At 38.5% G+C, this 26,257-nt stretch overlaps 1 protein-coding gene across 1 annotated transcript in view; it reads left to right on the plus strand.

Moving 5' to 3' along the window:
• The window catches only part of LOC128638163 (sialoadhesin), a 140,269-nt gene that overhangs the window by 93,989 nt on the left and 20,023 nt on the right, over window positions 1-26,257 (plus strand). Inside the window, exon 5 of the mRNA XM_053690027.1 lies at window positions 23,630-23,678. Coding sequence (XP_053546002.1) covers window positions 23,630-23,678 — 49 coding nt within the window. The remainder of the gene's footprint in view (window positions 1-23,629; window positions 23,679-26,257) is intronic.

Here is a 26,257-nt window from a genome sequence, read left to right on the forward strand (position 1 = left end):
ACAACCTGACCTTGGATCAGAATCTACTTCTGGAAAGACGCTGCCTGATGCTCGTTCTACCAAAGTTAAGTGCATTTGTTGTAAACTTTTGGTAACTGTTCCTCCGGCTGTAGTTTGTGTTAGTTGTCATGATAAACTTTCTAATGTAGATAGTGTCTCCATTAGTAATAATCCTTTACCTGTTGTTTTTCCTTCAACATCTAATGTTCAGGATGTCCCTGTTAATGTAAAATAATTTGTTTCTAATTCTATTAGGAAGGCTCTGTCTGTTATTCCTCCTTCCAGTAAACGTAAAAGGTCTTTTAAAACTTCTCATATTTCAGATTAATTTTTAAGTGACCGCCATCATTCTGACTTATCTGTTTCTGATCAGGATCTATCTGGTTCAGAAGATTCTGCTTCAGATATTGACACTAATAAATCTTCATATTTATTTAAGATGGAGTTTATTCGTTCTTTACTTAAAGAAGTGTTGATTGCATTAGATATGGAGGAGTCTAGTCCTCTTGATACTAAATCTACTTAGCGTTTAAATTCAGTTTTTAAACCTCATGTAGTTATTCCAGAAGTTTTTCCAGTTCCTGATGCTATTTCCGAAGTAATTTCTAGGGAATGGAATAGTCTGGGTACTTCATTTACTCCTTCTCAAAGGTTTAAGAAATTGTACCCTGTGCCATCTGATAGATTAGATTTTTGGGACAAAATCCCTAAAGTTGATGGAATTATCTCTACTCTTGCTAAATGTACTACTATTCCTACGGCGGATAGTACTTCCTTTAAGGATACTTTAGATAGGAAGCTTGAATCCTTTCTAAGGAGAGCTTATTTATGTTCAGGTAATCTTCTTAGACCTGCTATTTCTTTGGCTGATGTTGCTACAGCTTCCACTTTCTGGTTGGAGGCTTCAGCGCAACAAGTGTCAGACCATAATGCTTATAGCATTGTTAAACTTCTTCAACAAGCTAATAACTTTATTTGTGATGCCATTTTTGATATCATTAGAATTGATGTCAGGTATATGTCTTTAGCTATTTTAGCTAGAAGAGCTTTATGGCTTAAATCTTGGAATGCAGATATGACTTAAGTCAACTTTGCTTTCTCTTTCTTTCCAAGGTAATAAATTATTTGGTTCACAGTTGGATTCTATCATTTCAACTGTTACTGGGGGGAAAGGAACCTTTTTGCCTCAGGACAAAAAATCTAAAGGTAAATATAGGGCTGCTAATCATTTTCGTTCCTTTCGTCAGAATAAGGAACAGAAGCCTGACCCTTCCCCTAAAGGAACGGTTTCCGTTTGGAAACCTTCTCCAGTCTGGAATAAATCCAAGCCTTTTAGAAAGTCAAAACCAGCTCCCAAATCCGCATGAAGGTGCGGCCCTCATTCCAGCACAGCTGGTAGGGGGCAGGTTACGATTTTTCAAAGATATTTAGATCAATTCGATTCACAGTCTTTGGATTCAGAACATTGTTTCACAAGGGTACAGAATAGGTTTCAAGGTAAGGCCGCCTGTGAGAAGATTTTTTCTCTCACGCATTCCAGTAAATCCAGTGAAGGCTCAGGCATTTCTGAAATGTGTTTCAGACCTAGAGTTGGCTGGGGTAATTGTGCCAGTTCCAGTTCTGGAACAGGGTCTGGGGTTTTACTCAAATCTATTCATTGTACCAAAGAAGGAGAATTCCTTCAGACCAGTTCTGGATCTAAAAATATTGAATCGTTATGTAAGGATACCAACATTCAAAATGGTGACTATAAGGACTATTCTGCCTTTTGTTCAGCAAGGGCATTATATGTCTACAATAGACTTACAGGATGCATATCTTCATATTCCAATTCATACAGATCACTATCAGTTCCTGAGATTCTCTTTTCTAGACAAGCATTACCAGTTTGTTGCCCTTCCATTTGGCCTAGCAACAGCTCCAAGGATCTTTTCAAAGGTTCTCTGTGCCCTTCTCTCTGTAATCAGAGAACAGGGTATTGCGGTATTTCCTTATTTGGACGATATCTTGGTACTTGCTCAGTCTTTACATTCTGCAGAATCTCATACGAATCAACTTGTGTTGTTTCTTCAAAGACATGGTTGGAGGATCAATTTACCAAAGAGTTCCTTGATTCCTCAGACAAAGGTTACCTTTTTGGGTTTTCAAATAGATTCAGTGTCCATGACTTTGTCTCTAACAGAAAAGAGACGTCTGAAGTTGGTTTCAGCTTGTCGAAACCTTAAGTCTCAATCATTCCCTTCGGTAGCTTTGTGCATGGAAATTCTAGGTCTCATGACTGCTGCATCGGACGCGATCCCCTTTGCTCGCTTTAACATGAGACCTCTCCAGCTTTGTACAGTATGCTGAACCAGTGGTGCAGGGATTATACAAAGATATCACAATTAATATCCTTAAATCCCAATGTTCAATCTTCTCTGACTTGGTGGTTGAATCACCATCGTCTAATTCAAGGGGCCTCTTTTGTTAGTCCAACCTGGACTGTGATCTCAACAGATGCAAGTCTTTCAGGTTGGGGAGCTGTATGGGGATCTCTGACAGCGCAGGGGGTTTGGGAATTTCAGGAGGTGAAATTACCAATCAACATTTTGGAACTCCGTGCGATTTTCAGAGCTCTTCAGTTCTGGCCTCTTCTGAAGAGAGAATCGTTTATTTGTTTTCAGACAGACAATGTCACAACCGTGGCGTATGTCAATCATCAAGGTGGGACTCACAGTCCTCTGGCTATGAAAGAAGTATCTCGGATACTTGTATGGGCAGAATCCAGCTCCTGTCTAATCTCTGCGGTTCACATCCCAGGTGTAGACAATTGGAAAGCAAATTATCTCAGTCGCCAGACGTTACATCCGGGCGAATGGTCTCTTCACCCAGAGGTATTTCTTCAGATTGTTCAAATCTGGGGACTTCCAGAAATAGATCTGATGGCCTCTCATCTAAACAAGAAACTTCCCAGGTATCTGTCCAGATACAGGGATCCTCAGGTGGAAGCAGTGGACGCATTGTCGCTTCCTTGGAATTATCAACCTGCTTATATCTTTCCGCCTCTAGTTCTTCTTCCAAAAGTGATTTCCAAAATTCTAATGGAGCGTTCGTTTGTATTGCTGGTGGCTCCAGCATGGCCTCACAGGTTTTGGTATGCGGATCTCGTTCGGATGGCAAGTTGCCAACCTTGGACACTTCCGTTAAGGCCAGACCTTCTATCTCAAGGCCCATTTTTCCATCAGGATCTCAAATCATTAAATTTGAAGGTATGGAGATTGAACGCTTGATTCTTAGTCATAGAGGTTTCTTTGACTCAGTGATTAATACTATGATATAGGCTCATAAGTCTGTGTCTAGAAAGATTTATTACCGAGTCTGGAAGACTTACATTTCTTGGTGTTCTTCTCATAAATTCTCTTGGCATTCTTTTAGAATTCCTAGGATTTTACAGTTTCTTCAGGATGGTTTGGATAAGGGTTTGTCTGCAAGCTCTTTGAAAGGTCAAATCTCTGCTCTTTCTTTTCTTTTTCACAGAAAGATTGCTAATCATCCTAATATTCATTGTTTGGAACAGGCTTTGGTTTGTATCAAGCCTGTCATTAAGTCAATCTCTCCTCCTTGGAGTCTTAATTTGGTTCTGAGGGCTTTACAGGCACCTTCATTTGAACCTATGCATTCTCTGGATATTAAATTACTTTCTTGGAAAGTGTTGTTCCTTTTGGCCATCTCTTCTGCTAGAAGAGTTTCTGAGTTATCTGCTCTTTCTTGTGAATCTCCTTTTCTGATTTTTCATCAGGATAAGGCGGTGTTGCGGACTTCATTTAAATTTTTACCTAAGGTTGTGAATTCTAACAACATTAGTAGAGAAATTGTTGTCCCTTCATTGTGTCCTAATCCTAAGAATTCTATGGAGAGATCTTTACATTCTTTGGATGTAGTAAGAGCTTTGAAATATTATGTTGAAGCTACTAAAGGTTTTAGAAAGACTTCTAGTCTATTTGTTATCTTTTCTGGTTCCAGGAAAGGTCAGAAGGCTTCTGCCATTTCCTTGGCATCTTGGTTAAGTCTTTGATTCATCATGCTTATGTAGAGTCGGGTAAGTCCCCGCCTCAAAGGATAACGGCTCATTCTACAAGGTCAGTTTCTACTTCCTGGGCTTTTAGGAATGAAGCTTCTGTTGATCAGATTTGCAAAGCAGCAACTTGGTCTTCTTTGCATATTTTTACTAAATTCTACCATTTTGATGTTTTTTCTTCTTCTGAAGCAGTTTTTGGTAGAAAAGTACTTCAGGCAGCTGTTTCAGTTTGATTCTTCTGCTTATAATTTCAGTTTTTTTCATTATAAGATTAAAATTTTTTGATTTGGGTTGTGGGTTATTTTTTCAGCGGAATTGGCTGTCTTTCTTTTATCCCTCCCTCTCTAGTGACTCTTGCGTGGAAGTTCCACATCTTGGGTATCTGCTATCCCATACGTCACTAGCTCATGGACTCTTGCTAATTACATGAAAGAAAACATAATTTATGTAAGAACTTACCTGATAAATTGATTTCTTTCATATTAGCAAGAGTCCATGAGGCCCACCCTTTTTTGTGGTGGTTATGATTTTTTTGTATAAAGCACAATTATTCCAATTCCTTATTTTTGATGCTTTCGCTCCTTTCTTATCACCCCACTTCTTGGCTATTCGTTAAACTGAATTGTGGGTGTGGTGAGGGGTGTATTTATAGGCATTTTCAGGTTTGGGAAACTTTGCCCCTCCTGGTAGGAATGTATATCCCATACGTCACTAGCACATGGACTCTTGCTAATATGAAAGAAATGAATTTATCAGGTAAGTTCTTACATAAATTATGTTTTTTGCACTAAAGCACTTTTTGAGTGGGATTTCCATCTCATAAATATGCATATATTTTTCTAATCCAAATTTGAAAATATATTTCAATATTATTCTAATATCTGTTTATTTTCTAAAAATTAACAGCTTTATTCATTTTTATTTGACATGATGTCAATTAATATGCAGGTGTACATTGTTAATAAATGTATATGTATTCTATCGAGAATATTATGCCATTTAAGAATATTTGAGGATACGTGTCTGAAATCAATACAATGGCATCTATTTATCAAGCCGTCAACTTACTTGCATTCGATGGCATCAATACGCTAGGCTAAGATCGCCTAACATCGCTGCCGCGGACCTGAATACGTTCTCCAAAATGATCAAAAAGCTGTCAAAAAGCCACGCACCAAGTATGGTGCGATGAACAGCGGACTGTTGTTAACTAACAGTCATCGATCTCGCTGCTCTTCGGCTTTTTCACAGCTTTATTGGTACCCTGTCACTAAACACCCACTCTATACTATACAGTTTAACCACTATAACGCCGCTCCCAGACCCCGCCACAACTCTAATAAATGTATTAACCCCTAAACCACCACTCACGGACCCCACCGCAACTAAATAAAGTATTTAACCCCTCAACTGCCACTCCCGGAGACCACAGCCACCTACATTATACTTATTAACCCCTAATCTGCCGCCCCCACACCACCGCCACCTACATTATACTTATTAACCCCTAATCTCCCCCCCTACACCGCCGCCACCTACATTATATTTATTAACCCCTAATCTGCCCCCCCTACACCGCCGCCACCTACATTATATTTATTAACCCCTAATCTGCCCCCCTACACCGTCGCCACATACATTATACTTATTAAACCCCTAATCTGCCGCCCCCAACATCGCCGCCTTTATATTAAATGTATTAACCCCTAAACCTAAGTCTAATACTAACTCTAACACCCCCTAACTTAAATATAATTTCAATAAATCTAAATAAATATTCCTATCATTAACTAAATTATTCCTATTTAAAACTAAATACTTACCTGTAAAATAAACCCTAAGATAGCTACAATATAACTAATAGTTACATTGTAGCTCTCATGGTTTATTTTTATTTTACAGGCAAGTTTGTATTTATTTTAACTAGGTACAATAGTTATTAAATAGTTATTAACTATTTAATAACTTCCTAGTTAAAATAAATACAAATTTACCTGTAAAATAAAACCTAACCTAAGTTACAATTACACCTAACACTACACTATAATTAAATAAATTCCCCAAACTAAATACAATTAAATACAATTAAATAAAATTATCTAAAGTACAAAAAAACAAACACTAAATTACAGAAAATATTAAGCAAATTACAAGATTTTTAAACTAATTAAACCTAATCTAATCCCCCTAACAAAATAAAAAAGCCCCCCCAAAATAAAAAAGCCCTACCCTACACTAAATTACAAATAGCCCTTAAAAGGGCCTTTTGGGGGGCATTGCCCCAAAGTAATCAGCTCTTTTACCTGTAAAAAAAAATGACAACCCCCCAACATTAAAACCCATCACCCACACAACCAACCCTACTCTAAAACCCACCCAATCCCCTTAAAAAAACACTAACCCCTTGAAGATCACCCTACCGTGAGAAGTCTTCACCCAACCGGGCCGAAGTCCTCAACGAAGCCAGCAGAAGTGGTCCTCCAGACAGGCAGAAGTGTTCCTCCAGACAGGCAGAAGTCTTCATCCAGACGGCATCTTCTATCTTCATCCATCCGGCGCGGGGCGGCTCCATCTTCAAGACATCTGACGCGGAGCATTCTCTTCATCCGGAGTCTTCTTCAACAATGACGGGTCCTTTAAGTGACGTCATCCAAGATGGTGTCCCTTCAATTCCGATTGGCTGATGCAATCAGCCAATAGGATTGAAGTTCAATCCTATTGGCTGATCCAATCAGCCAATAGGATTGAGCTCGCATTCTTTTGGCTGTTCCAATCCAATCAGTGTTAGGGTTAGGGTTAGACTTAGGTTTAGGGGTTAATAAATTTAATATAGTGGCGGCGATGTGGGGGGCAGCAGATTAGGGGTTAATAAATGTAGGTAGGTGGCGGCGGTGTAGGGGGGGCAGATTAGGGGTTAATAAATAGAATATAGGAGGCAGCGGTGTAGGGGGGGCAGATTAGGGGTTAATAAGTATTATGTAGGTGGCGGCTGTGTGGGGGCAGATTAGGGGTTAATAAGTATAATGTAGGTGGAGGAGGTGTAGGGGGGCAGATTAGGGGTTAATAATTATAATGTTGGTGGCGGCGGTGTGGGGGGGCAAATTAGGGGTTAATAAGTATAATGTAGGTGGTGGCGGTGTAGGGGTGCAGATTAGGGGTGTTTAGACTCGGGGTACATGTTAGGGTGTTAGGTGTAAACGTTCCCATAGGAATCAATGGGATATCGGGCAGCAGCGAACATGAGCTTTCGCTGCTTTCAGACTCCAATTGATTCCTATGGCATCCGCCGCCTCCAGGGCGGCGGATTGAAAACCAGGTACGCTGGGCCGGAATAGTGGCGAGCGTACCTGGTAGAAAATTGATAACTAGCAAAAATAGTCAGATTGTGCCGAATTTGCATTGGCTTGATAAATAGATGCCAATATATGCTATCTAACATTAGTCAACGTGGCATGTGTAAATGTTATGATTAATATTTCGCAAGCATATGTTGTTTTCTCCTTCAGATGAAGCTAATAGGGGTTATCCAGTTGTAGAAGAGTTGAAAAGTAAATGCCCATTCCTGTTGATATGGCCAAAAACTGTACATTCATGCTTATAGTCATGTGAATAATGTAATATCAGAAACTTATACCTATCATGACTAACGCACTCCTTTTTGTCAAGAAAATTATTAAATATTTAGACTAATTAGAGAAATGCATCTCTATTTAAGCACTGATGTATGCACAACATATATGTGATTGCCATGATATAGAGGTGAACAGACATAGGCTCTCCCTGGGACCAATGCACAATGCACTTTTAAATTGTTTAAAAATAAGAAAAGAGAATATATAGTACTAGTATATATCCAATAGGAGGCGCTATATGCGAAATACTAAAAGTACATAGACATAAAAAAAAAAAAAAATAAAAAAAAAAATATATATATATATATATATATATATATATATATATAACTGTGAGACTTATAATGTGCAAATGGCACAACAATGCACCAGTATATATTAAGCTACAATCATAAAGACGGCAACAATATCACAATGTATAATAAAATGTATAGCTATGCACAAAAAACACCAAATCAGAGGATTCAAAGTCTTATTGGCTATATACTTATAGCTTTCAAACAGGTATCAGTGCAAAGTTCTTAGTCAAGGCACACAGGAACTTCAGCTTGACGAAACGAGGAAGGCAACACTCTAACTTCACCAAGGACAGTGTGGAGACTCTACAGTAAAGGAATAGAACAGAAAGAGGCGCCACATGTGCCATTCAATAGCACCAAATTTAACAAGCTTGTTAGGATTAAGGAGGGCCACAAATGAAAAACAGCATTTAACACCAGGAGCGGGCATTATGAGTATCTTGTAATGCCCTTTGGCCTATGTAATGCTCCAGCTGTTTTCCAGGAATTTATTACTGATGTCCTACGAGATATGTTGCAACAGTGTGTTGTGGTGTACTTAAACGATATCCTCATACACTCACGCACTCTTGAGGCTCATTATTCTGATGTTACACAGGTACTTGATTACATGAGAATGGCCTGTTTTGTAAACTTGAGAAATGTGAGTTCCATCAGACTCAAGTAACCTTCCTAGGTTATGTAATCTCCGTTTCAGGGTTCTCCATGGATCCTGACAAGTTGTCTGCAGTCTTGCAATGGCCTCGCCCAGTTGGTCTTCACTCTATTCAATGTTTTTTGGGCTTTGCCAATTACTATAGGAAGTTTATTAAAAACTTTTCTTCCTTGGTCAAACCAATCACTGACATGACCTGTAAGGAGAATGAACCACTCTGTTGGTCACCTACTGCCAATAAGGCTTTTGAGAGTCTTAAGACTGCCTTTGCTGCCTCTTCAGTTCTGGCTCATCCTAACCCTGTCCTGCCTTTCATTCTTGAGGTCGATGCATCTGAGACTGGAGTAGGTGCCCTCTTGTCTCAACATCCTACACATGACGGTTCCTTGCATCTGTGCAGTTTCTTCTCTAAGAAATTGTCTCCGGCGGAGTGCAATTATGAAATTGGCGACAGGAAATTACTGGCCATAATTTTGGCACTCAAGGAATGGAGGCACCTTCTCGAGGGTACTAGCATACCAGTTTAAAACAAATTCACAGTTCCAGGGTGGAAAGGAGAGAGAGGGGAGATATCGGTATAATAAAACATGTACTTTATTGATGTTTCTTAAAACAAACCGGCACAGCAAACAGTGAGATCCTTCTGCTGACGCGTTTCCTGCCTCACTGGCAGTTCATCAGAGCATACGGATAGTAACTTACACAGCTGTTAAATCACTTGCAACAATGTATAACAGACCAATCAAAAACAAGTAGAAAAAATATTTTAAAACCCTTTGAATTGGGATGCGGTCATAGAATGTTTCCAACAAAGAAAAAGTGGATTTTATTGTCAAACATTTGTATTTCTGTAAACCTTGCCAAATTTTGTGAATTTGTTTTAAACTTACATTTTTGTTTTGCTACGGGTTCAGGAGAGCCTGAATGGTTCCGGAGTTCAGAACAGCCTACAACAGCAATACTCACCTGTTGTGTGTGACAGAGGCACGAATACCGCTACGGACAAGGAAGGTGAGTTATATGATACTTACCCGGCTTTTTGCCATTGTGTATTATCAAGTATACCTTACAACAGTTACCTATATGAGTTGTTGATGTGGTATGGATTACCTCTGCACTAAAGATCTGTCTAATAACCAGGATTGTTGAAAAGAATATTTTTGTAGCTAAGTGTATCCCGCGTAAGGTGGGACTCCCACTCAGGAGTGAATAGTTATGCTAGCTAAACTTTGGTTCACTAATCACCTGCTCGTAAATATCTGCACAAAATTTGTAAATTTACTAGCATACCAGTGCTCATTCTTACTGACCACAAGAATTTGACTTATCTATCCAAAGCAAAACGTTGTCGCCCTGACAGGCCAGATGGGTGATATTTTTGTCTTGGTTTAATTATGTGGTCTCCTACCTGCCTGGTAGTAAGAATGTTAGGGCTGATGCCCTTTCTCGACAATGTTCGCCTCTGTCCAAGGAGGAGTCAGTACCTATTCCAGTTATACCTCCTGACCATATTTTAGCTACCATGCATACTAATTTGACTTCTCCCTTGGGGGAGGAGATCCTGGCTGCACAAACCAATGCCCCCCCTGAGAAACCTAGTGGTAAGTGCTTTGTTCCTGAGAATCTTTGAACTAAACATTTGCACACTTACCACTATCCTAAAGCCACAGGTCACCCGGGCAAGAACCAAATGATTTGGTCTGTCACTCTACAATTCTGGTGGCCAGTTCTTCGTTCTGATGTTGTTGCGTATGTTGCCTCCCCCTCAGTCTGTGCACAGAATAAGACTCCTCAACATCTTCCTGTGGGTCTTCTTCAACCTATTGCTAATGGTGAGCATCCTTGGACACATGTTTCCATGGACTTCAATGTCGAGCTCCCTGTTTCCAATGGCAATACTGTTATCCTAATGGTGGTTGACCATTTTTCTAAAATGTCACATTGCATTCCCTTGAAAAAGCTGCCTACCACTCAGGAACTTGCTTCAATTTCTGCCCGGGAGGTCTTCCATTTACATGGGTTACCCAAGGAGATAGTCTCAGACCAGGGTAGTTAGTTTGTCTCCAGATTTTGGCGTTTCTTTTGTGCTCAAATGGGGATCCAGCTTTCATTCTCCTCGGCATATCACCCTCAATCCAATGGGGCTTCGGAACGGTCTAATCAAGCTTTGGAACAGTTCCGCCGGTACTATGTCTCAGATCACCAAAATAATTGGTCTGAAACGTTACCTTGGGCAGAGTTCACTCTTAATAGTGCTAGTAATGCTTCCTCACGGTTATCCCTGTTCATGGCGAATTATGGGTTCCAGCCATCCTTGTTGCCCGATTCATTCATGTCTCAAGGTATTTAGGCTTTGGAGGAGCATCTCCAGCAACTCCGTTCCACGTGGGTGCAGATTCAGGATTGCCTTCATCATTCTATGCAGTGCCAAAAGTTCCAGGCTGATTGCAGACGTCTGTCCTTGCCTTCCTACCAGGTTGGTGAGAGAGTTTGGCTGTCCTCCCACAACTTGAACCTTCGTGTACCTTCCAATAAATGGGCTCCCCATTATGTTGGTCCTTTTCGAATACTCCGACGGGTCAATCCTGTGGCCTACGCTCTTGACCTTCCTCCTGCAATGCGCATCTCCAATGTTTTTCATGTCTCCCTCTTGAAATCATTGGTTTGTAATCGGTTTACCACTGTGTTGCCTTGTCCCCATCCTATCTCTGTTGACAACCATGAAGAATATGAGGTCAGCAGCATTATTGACTCTCGTATGTCCAGGGGCCACATACAGTATTTGGTTCACTGGAGGAGCTACGGTCCGGAGGAGTGTTCATGGGTTCCCTCATCTGATGTTCATGCTCCCGTCCCCCTCCGTGCCTTACTGTCATGAACTCCTCAGTTCCACCTTAACTTATGTTACTACATCTCACATACCACCTTAAGAATCAATTATCTGGCTCTCTTTTCCTTTAAAAGCTTTCCATTTCCCATACACCTTTGCTGGTTTATTGAAGGTTGATACCCACTCACTCTCCAGCCTTTCTTGTTACTTGTCTAAAACAGAGTATCACTTGTTCTGTGATTAGCTCTGTCTCCTTCAACTGAAGCTACTTCTCATCTAAAGCAGAAGTCACCTGTTGCAACTGCAGCACGCACGCCACTCTAACAACTTCCAGCTTAACGGACACAGGCCACAATCTGCGGAGAGGATCAGAGAGGCTGCACGCACACAGCTGCTAGAGCCAGGTTCCGTATACAAGTGTTAGCATTGCCGTTAAGACTGTGAACTTATCTTTACCGTATGGTGTAATGTTTAACAGCGCAGCAAGCTGATGCAGTATTCTTAACACTGTTTACAAATCTTTACTGCAAGATGTATTATTTAAAGGCCCAGCAAGCTGAAACAGTAAACTTAACACTGTGAACTTATCTTTACCACAAGGTGTATTATTTAAAGGGCCAGCAAGCTGAAACATTATACTCCAGACTGTGAACTTATCTTTGCCGCAAGGTGTATTATTTAAAGTGCCAGCAAGCTGAAACATTATACTCCACACTGTGAACTTATCTTTACCGCAAGGTGTACTATTTAAAGGCACAGTATTACCTTAAAGGGGACCTCACTTATCTGTCACAAACCTATATAAACTGCTACTTATTATCTATAAAAGTTTACATAGTACAAATTTATCTCTGGACACAGATATAATTCACCTGATCTTACTACTTATAATTTTGAGGTGAATATTCCGGGCTACATTAATCCAGGTGATTAAGACTCTGTCTCCTCATTAGCAGACAGACTTAATCACATGATACATACAAACTATTTACCAGAGAATACTCTAAATCAGACTAAAGAAACAGCAATCGAATTGCTGATCATTACACTTACATGCCTTTTTCCCCAATAAGCCTTTTGTCCTCCAGTGGGGGAGGGGTCGTTGAGGGGAGGTTACTGTCAGGGTTTTTTCCCTGCTTTGTTTGCCATGTGCTGCTGGCAGCCATATTACTCACCTTACAGCTCATGAAAACCCCAAATCAACAATCTCAGAAAATTAGAATATTGTAAAAAGGTGCAATATTCTAGGCTCAAAGTGTCCCACTATAATCCGCTAATAAAGCCATAACACCTGAAAAGGGTTCCTGAGTCTTTAAATGGTCTCTCAGTCTAGTTCAGTAGGAATCACAATCATGGGAAAGACTGCTGACCTGACAGTTGTGCAGAAAACCATCATTGACACCCTCCATAAGGAGGGAAAGCCTCAAAAGGTAATTGCAAAAGAAGTTGGATATTCCCAAAGCGCTGTATCAAAGCACATTAATAGAAAGTTATGTGGAAGGGAAAAGTGTGGAAGAAAAAGGTGCACAAGCAGTAGGGATGACCGCAGCCTGGAGAGGATTGTCAGGAAAAGGCCATTGGGGACTTTCACAAGGAGTGGACTGAGGCTGGAGTCAGTGCATCAAGAGCTACCACACACAGATGGATCCTGGACATAGGCTTCAAATGTTGTATTCCTCTTGTCAAGCCACTCCTGAACAACAAACAACATCAGAAGCGTCTTACCTGGGCTAAAGAAAAACAGACCTGGTCTGTTGCTCAGTGGTCCAAAGTCCTCTTTTCTGCTGAGAGCAAATTTTGCATCTAATTTGTAAACCAAAGACTCAGAGTATGGAGGAAGAATGGAGAGGCACACACTGCAAGATGCTGGAAGTCCAGTGTGAAGTTTCCACAGTCTGTGTTATTTGGGGAGCCATGTCCTCTGCTGGTGTTGGTCCACTGTGCTTCATTAAGTCCAGGGTCGATGCAGCCGTCTACCAGGAGATTTTAGAGTACTTCATGCTTCCTTCCGCAGACGAGCTCTATGGGCTCTGTGGGATTACTGTGCTCGCCTGACCTGAACCCCATAAAGAATCTATGGGGCATTGCCAAGAGAAAGATGAGAGACATGAGACCGAACAATGCAGAAGAGCTGAAGGCCGCTATTGAACCATCCTGGTCTTCCATAACACCTCAGCAGTGCCACAGGCTGATAGCTTCCATGCCACGCCACATTGAGGCACTAATTGCTCCAAAAGGGGCCCAAACCAAGTACTGAGTACATACAGTATGCATGCTTATACTTTTCAGAGGTCCGATATTGTTCTATGTACAATCCTTGTTTTATTGATTGCATGTAATATTCTAATTTTCTGAGATTGTGGATTTGGGGTTTTCATGAGCTGTAAGCCATAATCATCACAATTATGACAAATCGCGGCTTCAACTATCTTGCTTTGTATGTAATGAGTCTATCTCATATATTAGTTTCACCTTTTAAGTTGCATTAGTGAAATAAATTAACTTTTGCACGGTATTCTAATTTTTCGAGTTTCACCTGTATATAGCATCCCTGGGCAAAGGTTGCATTTGGAATAGTTAGATATATGCTCGTATCTATTTCTCTATGTACATACATATTGATATTTCAATGAAAACATAGATGCAAATATTCCTATACATAGGACCAATAAATGTTGCATATATAATCTTATTTCTACATTGAAACACTCATAAATGTTTGCAGGATTTGCAATTTCAACGAGAATCAGGCCTCAAAAAGCTTCTTTTTCCTCATTTACACCTAGTTGAGCTGGGTGTAATATTTCTCAATGAATCGAAATCCTCCGACAGGGTATTAACGATTTGTGCTTTCATTGGAAACCTGGTACAATTTATTGATTAACGGCTTCTATATGGGACAGAAAGATTTTTTCAGCAGCCGGAGTCCGGCTGCCAATATTGAGGTATAACGCCCCATTGGAAGCAGTCGATAAACAAAATTGCTTCCGACAAACCAAATTACAGCTCAATGGAAATGAGCTCATAATCAATACAGCATTAATGTCATTAAAAATAATAATTGATGACAACATTAATGTTTTCCAAAAAAATTTGGATCTATTTTAGCAGTGCCTCTAAATTGCATATATATTGTAATTTCATAAATATGAATGTATTACATACTGTTTGCAAATATAACATCTTACACAACTAATATCCACATGAGTATAATATGTATTCAGACACAAGTGATTTACCAACTTTGTGGAAAGATTATTTAACCCCTTAAGGACCAGCGACGTACCCTGTATGTCGCTGGCCTTTTTTTGGGACTTGATTGTTTTTTAGCGCGGTCTTGCCACCAGCGTTGAGACTGCTCTATTCCACAAAGCCTGCTGGAGGGAGGGTATTAATAGCGTCTTCTTGCTAGACTTTTGCTATTATGTCCTGAAAAAACACTTAATGACCAGTGACATACAGGGTACATTGTGGTCATTAAGGGGTTAAACAATTTAGTAACATTATGAATTATATAATTTGCATTGAAATATGCATATAACACCTGGATCATTTTAGTTCTGATATGTATATAAATTAAACTTAAACTAGATCAAAATACATAAATAGTTTCTTAAAATAATATTTAAAAAGAGCAAGCACAATACAAATAAAGCAAATCAATAAACATAAATAAATTAACAAATTATATTTAAATTCTCAGCATCGATGACAAGGATCAGCTAAGCAATTAATAATAGCCAACCATCAAAAACATTTTTAAAAAATGATTTACACATTCCTGATTGACTGAGTGTTATTATTGACACATGAGACCAGGTTTAACAGCATACAGTAACAATTAGATGTTTTACTATATATATAAATCAGAACTTATAAACTCACATAATTCAAAATAATAAAACTTTAAATATAAATGTCAAGAGAATAATCATATTAGTTTAACAGTCTCATGTGCATTTATTTCACACTTATTTACAATGAGAGATTCTTCTCTGGGGTGCAGTCGAAATAGACCCTCTGTTTGCTTAGTCTGGTCAACTTCTTATCTGGACAGGGTTTGGTCAATTGTATGCTCTGTGCAGCCTTTGCAGCCACCACTTATGTAGCCCCACACAACTAAAATAATTGAGGTTCTTTATGCCATTATACTTTGCAAATTATATAGTTCAGAGTGTTACTGAATTGCTTATAAAATCCTGCCACAAAGTTAGCAATCACTGTTTTGTGTGTTAAATTACATTAACATAGTTATACAAAAGTGCTATAATATGTTCTGTGTCCTAATAAATAATACAAATTTTTTACTCTACTGAAATAGAAAAATGCTAAAAATTTGTTGTTGAAGACAGCTTGCAACCTGCAATTATGATATCAAGTGCCTTGTTGCCTTGTGCTCAAACCCAGATACCTTTAAAATCTGATATGTTTCTAACCCTTTAGAATAAACATTTGAAACTCCATACTAGAGCTCAACAGAACATATCGTTGCTTATGATAAATAAAGTAACAAATATACGGCTTGATAATAGTGAATTTAAAATTGTCTTTAAATGACATTCTCTTTCAGAATCATAAAAGTTTATATTGATTTTTATATCCCTTTAACCATAAAAAAATGGTTAATTGACAATTCTAAAGTGCCTTTATTAAATAATATACATTTAAATCGTGCAAACTTAAAATTACCTAATGGTGCAAGTTATTTCCACCGCTCACCTCCCTATAGTGCTGCTATTACAGGTTTTCAAAAACCCGGCGGTAGCAGGCAATATAGCAGCGTTGAGCTCCATTGAGCTCCATACCGCACGAAAATACCAGCGCTGCTTTGAGCTGGTTTTACATGCTCGTGCACAATTTCCCCTTAGACATCAATGAGGAGAGCCGGCTAAAAAAAAGCCTTACACCTGCAATAAAGGAGCGTAAAGATCCGTAATGCAGCCCCATTGATTCCTAGGGGGGAAGAAAAGTTATGTTTACACCTAACACCCTACATAAACCCAGAGTCTAAACACACCTAATCTGCCACCCCCGACATTGCCGACACCTACATTAAACTTATTAACCCCTAATCTGCCACCCCCGACATCGCCGCCACCTACATTATGCTTATTAACCTCTAATCTGCCGGCCCCGACATCGTTGACACCTACATTATACTTATTAAACCCTAATTTGCTGCCCCTAACATCGCTGCCACCTACCTACACTTATTAACCCCTAATTTTGCCACCACTATACTAAAGTTATTAACCCTAAACCTAACCCTAAGTCTAACCCTAACCCTAACACCCACTAACTTGAACATAATTAAAATAAATCTAAATAAAAATTACAATTAATATTTAAAACTAATTAAATACTTACTTGTAAAAAATACCCTAAGCTAGCTACAATATAACTAATAGTTACATTGTATCTATCTTAAGTTTTATTTCTATTTCACAGGCAAGTTTGTATTTATTTTAACTAGGTAGACTAGTTAGTAAATAGTTATTAACTATTTACTAACTACCTAGCTAAAATAAATACAAATTTAACTGTAAAATAGAACCTAACCTGTCTTACACTAATACCTAACCTTACACTACAATTAAATAAATTACATTAATTAGATACAATTAACTAAATTACAAAAAAACAAACACTAAATTACACAAAATAAAAAATAAATTATCAAATATTTAAACTAATTACACCTAATCTAATAGCCCTATCAAAATAAAAAAGCTCCCCCAAAATAAAAAAAAACCCTAGCCTAAACTAAACTGCCAATAGACCTTAAAAAGGGCCTTTTGCGGGGCATTGCCCCAAAGAAATCAGCTCTTTTACCTTTAAAAAAAATATACAAATAACCCCCCAACAGTAGAACCCACCACCCACACAACCAAACCCCCCAAATAAAATCCTATCTAAAAAACCTAAGCTCCCCATTGCCCTGAAAAGGGTATTTAGCTATGTTTTCACCCCAAACCCTAAGCTAAAAATAAAACCCACTCAATAAACCCTTAAAAAAACCTAACACTAACCCCCAAAGATCCACTTACAGTTTTTGAAGACTGGACATCCATCCTCAACGAAGCCGGGAGAAGTCTTCAGCCAAGCGGCAAGAAGTCCTCAACGAAGCCGGGAGAAGTCTTCATCCAAGTGGCAAGAAGTGGTCCTGCAGGCGGGCAGAAGTCTTCATCCAGACGGCATCTTCTATCTTCATCCTTCCGACACGGAGCGGCTCCATCTTCAAGACATCCAGCGCGGAGCATCCTCTTCATACGGTCCCAGCCGTACACTGAAGGTTCCTATAAATGACATCATTCAAGATGGCGTCCCTTGAATTCCGATTGGCTGATAGAATTATATAAGCCAATCGGAATTAAAGGTGAAAAATACGATTGGCTGATGCAATCAGCCAATAGGATTGAGCTTCAATCCTGTTGGCTAATCCAATCAGCCAATAGGATTGAGTTTGCATTCTATTGACTGATTGGAACAGCCAATAGAATGCAAGCTCAATCCTATTGGCTGATCCAATCAGCCAATAGGATTTTTTCACATTTAATTCCGATTGGCTGATAGAATTCTATCAGCCAATCGGAATTCAAGGAACGTCATCTTGGATGACGTCATTTAAAGGAACCTTCAGTGTACGTCTGGGACCTTATGAAGTGGATGCTCCATGCCGGATGTCTTGAAGATGGAGCCGCTCCAAGTTGGAAGGATGAAGATAGAAGATGCCATCTGGATGAAGACTTCTGCCCGTCTGGAGGACCACTTCTTGCCGATTGGATGAAGACTTCTCCCGGCTTCATTGAGGACTTCTTGCCGCTTGGATAAAGACTTCTCCCGGCTTCGTTGAGGATGGTTATCTGGTCTTCAAAAACTGTAAGTGGATCTTCGGGGGTTAGTGTTAGGTTTTTTAAGGGTTTATTGGGTGGGTTTTATTTTTAGCTTAGGGTTTGGGCTGAAAAAGAGCTAAATGTCCTTTTAAGGGCAATGCCCATCCATATTCCCTTTTCAGGGCAATGGGGAGCTTAGGTTTTTTTAGATAGGATTTTATTTGAGAGGTTTGGTTGTGTGGGTGGTGGGTTTTACTGTTAAGGGTTGTTTGTATATTTTTTTTTACAGGTAAAATAGCTGATCTCTTTGGGGCAATGCCCCACAAAAGTCTTTTTTAAGGGCTACTGGCAGTTTAGTTTAGGCTAGGGTTTTTTTATTTTGGGGGGGCTTTTTTATTTTGATAGGACTATTAGATTAGGTGTAATTAGTTTAAATATTTGATAATTTATTTTTTATTTTGTGTAATTTAGTGTTTGTTTTTTTTGTAATTTAATTAATTGTATTTAATTAATGTTATTTATTTAATTGTAGTGTAAGGTTAAGTGTTAGTGTAAGACAGGTTAGGTTTTATTTTACAGGTAAATTTGTATTTATTTTAGCTAGGTAGTTAGTAAATAGTTAATAACTATTTACTAACTAGTCTACCTAGTTAAAATAAATACAAACTTGCCTGTAAAATAAAAATAAAAGCTAAGCTAGCTACAATGTAACTGTTAGTTATATTGTAGCTAGCTTAGGGTTTATTTTATAGGTAAGTTTTTATTTTTAAATTGGAATTATTTAGTTAATGATAGAAATTTTTACTTAGATTTATTTTAATTATATTAAAGTTAGTGGGTGTTAGGGTTACACTTAGGGTTAGGTTTAGGGGTTTATAACTTTATTATAGTGGTGGCGATCTTGGGGGCAGCAGATTACTGGTTAATAACAGTAATGTAGGTTGTGGCGATGTTAGGGACAGCAGATTAGAGGTTAATAATATTTAACTAGTGTTTGTGATGCAGGAGTATGGCGGTTTAGGGGTTAATATGTTTATTCTAGTGGCGGCGATGTCGGGAGCGGCAGATTAGGGGTTAATAATTTAATTTTAGTGTTTGCGATGCGGGAGGGCCTCAGTTTAGGGGTTAATAGGTAGTTTATGGGTGTTAGTGTACTTTTTAGCAATTTAGTTATGAGTTTTATGTTACAGCTTTGAAACATAAAAAACATAACTACTGACTTTCATTTTACAGTACGGATCTTGTAGTTATGGGCTGTACCGCTTACTTTTTGGCCGGACAGACAAATTCGTAATACCAGCGCTGTGGAAGTCCCATTAAAAAAGGACTTTTTGAAAGCTGCGGTAGTTACATTGCATTATGGCCAAAAATGTGTGTGGTACAGATATACCTGCAAGACTCGTAATACCAGCAGTAGTGAAAAAGCTGCTTTTTGAGGCTTTTTCACTCATAACGCAAAACTCATAATCTAGCCGATAGAAAATTAACGCCTAGATTTAGAGTTCTGCGTTAGCCGTCAAAAGCAGTGTTAAGGGCTCCTAACGCTGCTTTTTACAGCCTGCTGGTATTTAGAGTCAGTCAGGAAAGGGTCTAACGTTCACTTCCAAGCCGCGACTTTTCCATACCGCAGATCCCCTTACGCCAATTGCATATCCTATCTTTTCAATGGGATCTTCCTAACGCCGGTATTGAGAGTCTTGGCTGAAGTGAGCATTAGACCCTGTACCGACAAGACTCCAGCCGCAGAAAAAAGTCAGTAGTTAAGAGCTTTCTGGGATAACGCCGGTTCATAAAGCTCTTAACTACTGTGCTCTAAAGTACAATAACACCTATAAACTACCTATGTACCCCTAAACCGAGGACCCCCCACATCGCCGCCACTATAATACATTTTTTAACCCCTTATCTGCCGAACACACACCGCCGCCACCTACATTATTCCTATGTACTCCTAATCTGCTGCCCCTAACTTCGCTGACACCTACATAATATTTATTAACCCCTAAACCGCCTCACTCCCGCCTCGCAAACCCTATAATTAATATTATTAACCCCTAATCTGCCCTCCCTAACATCGCCGACACCTAACTTCAAGTATTAACCCCTAATCTGCCGACCGGACCTCGCCGCTACTCTAATAAATGTATTAACCCCTAAAGCTAAGTCTAACCCTAACCCTAACACCCCCCTAAATTAAATATAATTTTAATCTAACTAAATAAATTGAATATTATTAACTAAAGTCTTCCTATTTAAAGCTAAATACTTACCTGTAAAATAAACCCTAATATAGCTACAATATAACGAATAATTATATTGTAGATATATTAGGATTTATATTTATTTTACAGGCAACTTTGTATTTATTTTAACTAGGTACAATAGCTATTAAATAGTTATTTACTATTTAATAGCTACCTAGTTAAAATAATTACCAAATTACCTGTAAAATAAATCCTAACCTAAGTTACAATTAAACCTAACACTACACTATCAATAAATAAATGAAATCAATTAACTACAAGTACCTACAATTAAATAAACTAAACTAAATTACAAAAAAAACAAACACTAAATTACAAAAAATAAAAAAAGATTACAAGAATTTTAAGCTAATTACACCTACTCTAAGCCCCCTAATTAAATAACAAAGCCCCCCAAAATAAAAAAATTCCCTACCCTATTCTAAATTAAAATAGTTAACAGCTCTATTACCTTACCAGCCCTTAAAAGGGCTTTTTGCGGGGCATGCCCCAAAGAAATCAGCTCTTTTGCCTGTAAAAAAACACACAATGCCACCCCCCAACATTACAACCCACCACCCACATACCCCTACTCTAACCCAAGCCCCCCTTAAATAAACCTAACACTACCCCCCTGAAGATCTCCTACCTTGAGTTGTCTTCACTCAGCCGAGCACCGATGGACCAAAAGAAGACATGCGGAGCGGCAGAAGTCTTCATCCTATCCGGGCAGAAGAGGACATCCGGACCGGCAGACATCTTCATCCAAGCGGCATCTTCTATCTTCATCCATCCGACGAGGAGCGGCTCCATCTTCAAGACCTCCGGCGCGGAACATCCTCTTCCTTCCGATGACTACCGACGAATGAAGGTTCCTTTAAGTGACGTCATCCAAGATGGCGTCCCTCGAATTCCAATAGGCTGGTAGGATTCTAGTAGCCAATCGGAATTAAGGTAGGAAAAATCTGATTGGCTGATTGAATCAGCCAATCAGATTCAAGTTCAATCCGATTGGCTGATCCACTCAGCCAATCAGATTGAGCTAACATTCTATTGGCTGCTCTGATCTGCCAATAGAATGCGATCTCAATCTGATTGGCTGATTGGATCAGCCAATCGGGTTGAACTTGAATCTGATTGGCTGATTCAATCAGCCAATCAGATTTTTCCTACCTAATTCCGATTGGCTGATAGAATCCTATCAGCCAATCGGAATTCGAGGGACACCATCTTGGATGACGTCACTTAAAGGAACCTTCATTTGTCGTCTAGTCATCGTTGAAGAAGGATGTTCCGCGCCGGAGGTCTTGAAGATGGAGCCGCTCCTCGTCGGATGGATGAAGATAGAAGATGCCGCTTGGATGAAGATGTCTGCCGGTCCAGATGTCCTCTTCTGGCCGGATAGGATGAAGACTTCTGCCACTCCGGATGTCTTCTTTTGGTCCATCGGTGCTCGGCTGAGTGAAGACGACTCAAGGTAGGGAGATCTTCAGGGGGGTAGTGTTACGTTTATTTAAGGGGGGTTTGGGTTAGAGTAGGGGTATGTGGGTGGTGGGTTATAATGTTGGGGGGTGGTATTGTGTGTTTTTTTGCAGGCAAAAGAGCTGATTTCTTTGGGGCATGCCCCACAAAAAGCCATTTTAAGGGCTGGTAAGGTAATAGAGCTGTTAACTATTTTAATTTAGAATAGGGTAGGGAATTTTTTTATTTTGGGGGGCTTTGTTATTTTATTAGGGGGCTTAGAGTAGGTGTAATTAGCTTAAAATTTTTGTAATCTTTTTTTTTGTTTGTAATTTAGTGTTTGGGTTCTTTTGTAATTTAGTTTTGTTTATTTAATTGTAGGTAGTTGTAGTTAATTGATTTAATTTATTTATTGATAGTGTAGTGTTAGGTTTAATTGTAACTTAGGTTAGGATTTATTTTACAGGTAATTTGTAAATTATTTTAACTAGGTAGCTATTAAATAGTAAATAACTATTTAATAGCTATTGTACCTAGTTAAAATAAATACAAAGTTGCCTGTAAAATAAATATAAATCCTAAAATAGCTACAATATAATTATTTGTTATATTGTAGCTATATTAGGGTTTATTTTACAGGTAAGTATTTAGATTTAAATAGGAAGACTTTAGTTAATAATGTTTAATTTATTTCATTAGATTAAAATTATATTTAATTTAGGGGGTGTTAGGGTTAGGGTTAGACTGAGCTTTAGGGGTTTAAACATTTATTAGAGTAGTGGCGAGGTCCGGTCGGCAGATTAGGGGTTAATACTTGAAGTTAGGTGTCGGCGATGTTAGGGAGGGCAGATTAGGGGTTAATACTATTTATTATAGGGTTTGCGAGGCGGGAGTGCGGCAGTTTAGGGGTTAATACATTTATTATAGTGGCGGCGAGGTCCGGTTGGCAGATTAGGGGTTAATAAGTGTAGGTAAGATAGCGCCGACATTGGGGGCGGCAGATTAGGGGTTAATAAATATAATATAGGGGTCGGCGATGTTAGGGGCAGCAGATTAGGGGTACATAGGTATAATGTAGGTTGCAGCGGTGTACGGAGCGGCAGATTAGGGGTTAATAATATAATGCAGAGGTCAGCGATAGTGGGGGCGGAAGATTAGGGGTTAATAAGTGTAAGGTTAGGGGTGTTTAGACTCGGGGTACATGTTAAGGTGTTAGGTGCAGACTTAGAAACTGTTTCCCCATAGGAAACAATGGGGCTGCGTTAGGAGATGAACGCTGCTTTTTTGCAGGTGTTAGGTTTTTTTTCAGCCCAAACTGCCCCATTGTTTCCTATGGGGGAATCGTGCACGAGCACGTTTTTCCAGCTAGCCGCTACCGTAAGCAACGCTGGTATTGAGAGTTGAAGTGGCAGTAAATATGCCTGTACGCTCCCTTTTTGGAGCCTAACGCAGCCCTTCAGAGAACTCTCAATACCAGCGTTGTTTAGAAGCAGCGCTAGAAAAAAAAACATGCGTAGCTAACGCACCCCTTTGGCCGCAAAACTCTAAATCTAGCCGTAAGAAAATATTATGAACCTATTTAATTATTGATCATAAATTTTCTATATTTTGAATTTTAGGAAAAGAAAGTCACATTCAGTACCCTCTAATAAAATCATTGGAATAAAGGTAAGATTGTATTTTGTATATACAAGTTAGAAGAAATTTAAGAGAGAACAGAAGCTCATATAATCTAGTGTGACATTCAGCTGGAGTTGAATAGCACCTAAAGCTAAAGTGAGTGGCCATAGTAGTTTAAATGGACAGTGGGCACACTGAGATAGTCATATAAATGCTTAATTATGCATTAAAACAAAAGTACTTTCATTATTTATTTTACTTACTTTTCCTGTAATTTAAGTGTGAAAATTGTGGAATTCCTCATCCTGAAAAATAAAAGCACATGGCAGGCTTCACCAGCCGAACCTTGTCACATATCTATCCCAAATTTGCAGTATATAATCCTATCTTTTCCTAGATATATCCTGGTTTTCAAAAAAAAAAAAACAGGGAACATCTCAACTCACCTTTCAGCCCACTCCAGCTACATCCACACCCCAACTCTTCCAACCCACGCTCCATCCAACCTTGCTCACCAAATATCCACAGCGCCACCCCTGTAGGTCATAGCTCTTCCCACAGAATATTCACTATGATGCTCAAAAATCTCACTTAATACTATCAGGCAAATGTTGGGAGGTAAAATGATATGGATTAATGAGCTACAAGTAAAATAATTAAATGTTTGCATATCTTTAACCAGAATCCCTACCCGCAGTGGCACATTGTTTGCTAAGAAAATATGTGATATTTTTTCTAACTTTAAAAGAGCATTTGGCTTTCATCAAGTTGAATGTTAAAAATGTCATGGAAATTCCTAAGGAAAAATATAAAGGTTTATTTATTTATTGTTTAATAAAATAAGACACTTTGAACAAAAACATCCTAGTTATATTTTCTAAGAGAATATATTTAAAGTTATGATTAAAAAAGTCCTTCAGTTGTTCCTCTCAGTACATCTGTATTACTGTACTGTACAATGTATTACTACTGGTTTCTAATTAATGACTATAATTATACTTAATAAATTGGGACATAAATGGTGTCTTTGTCAATTTATGTGTTGATTTATTACCTCTTAAATTGACCAAGAATGTTCAAATTCATAAATAGTTTCTTAGCTCTAATTTATGGATTCTGTCACATAAACTCATACCTTACACACCTTATATTAACATTAAATAAATAATATCATGAAGACAATGCTTTATATAAGCCAGTAACAAGAGGACTGGAGGAGAACAGGCTTTCAAAAACCACTTACAATAAAAAGTAAATTATGCTCTGACAGCCAAAATTTCCAGTATATGGTATCCTAGGGGTATCAATATGAAGGGTCATACATAATTTAAAAAGTCTAGTAAGTAAAACAAATTAAAAAAAAAAAAAAAAGTACACTGATTTGCCAACCTTTAAATCGACCTTAAACTCAAAAATATCCTATCATGCATATAAAAGAAAGGTATATAAAAATATAATTTATGAAAGAACTTACCTGATAATTTAATTTCTTTCATAGTGGCAAAAGTCCATGAGCTAGTGAGATATGGGATATACATTCTAACCAGGAGGGTGCAAAGTTTCCCAAACCTCAAAATGCCTATAAATACACCTCCCACCACACTCATACCTTAGTTTAACGTATAGCAAAGTAGTGAGGTGTAAAAAGGAGTAAAAAAAGCATACACAAAGAGAAACTGGAAAAATAATGTTCTTTTATACAAAAAATCATAACCACCAAAAAATAGGGCGGGTCTCATGGACTCTTGCCACTATGAAATAAATAAATTTATCAGGTAAGTTCTTACATAAATTATGTTTTCTTTCATGTAAGTGGCAAGAGTCCATGAGCTAGTGACATATGGGATAATAATACCCAAGATGTGGAAATCCACAGGGAGGGAGCGATAAAATAAAAACAGCTATTTCTGCTGAGAAATTAAATCCAAATAATAATTAAGTTTTCTTAAAAAAATTAAAAAACTCAAAACATAGGCAATAGAATCAAACTGAGACAGCTTCCTTAAGAACTTTTCTACCAAAGACTGCTTCAGAAGAAGCAAATACATAAAAATGGTAAATATATGCAAAGAAGACCAAGTTACTGCTTTGCAAATCTGATCAACTAAAGCTTCATTCTTGAAAGCCCAAGAAGTGGCAACTGATCTAGTAGAATGAGCTGTAATTCTTTGAGGCGGAGACCCTCCAAATAAGCTTTGTGAATCAAAAGTTTCAACCAAGATGCCAAAGAAATGGCAGAGGCTTTCTGATCTTTCCTGGAACCAGAAAAAATAACAAATAGACTAGAAGTCTTTCTGAAATCCTTAGTAGCCTCAACATAGTATTTCAAAGCTCTTACCACATCCAAAGAATGTAGAGATCTTTCAAGAGAATTCTTAGGATTAGGACACAAGGAAGGAACAACAATTTCCCTATTAATGTTGTTAGAATTTACAACTTTAGGCAGAAATTTAAATGAAGTCTACAAAACAGCTTTATCTTGATGGAAAATCAGATAAGGAGACTCACAAAAGAGAGCCGACAACTCAGAAACTCTTCTAGCAGAAGAGATAGCCAAAAGAAATAACACTTTCCAAGAAAGTTGTTTACTATCCAAAGAATGCATAGGCTCAAAAGGAGGAGCCTGC

Source organism: Bombina bombina, chromosome 8, assembly GCF_027579735.1.
Source record: "Bombina bombina isolate aBomBom1 chromosome 8, aBomBom1.pri, whole genome shotgun sequence".
Lineage (NCBI taxonomy): Eukaryota > Metazoa > Chordata > Amphibia > Anura > Bombinatoridae > Bombina > Bombina bombina.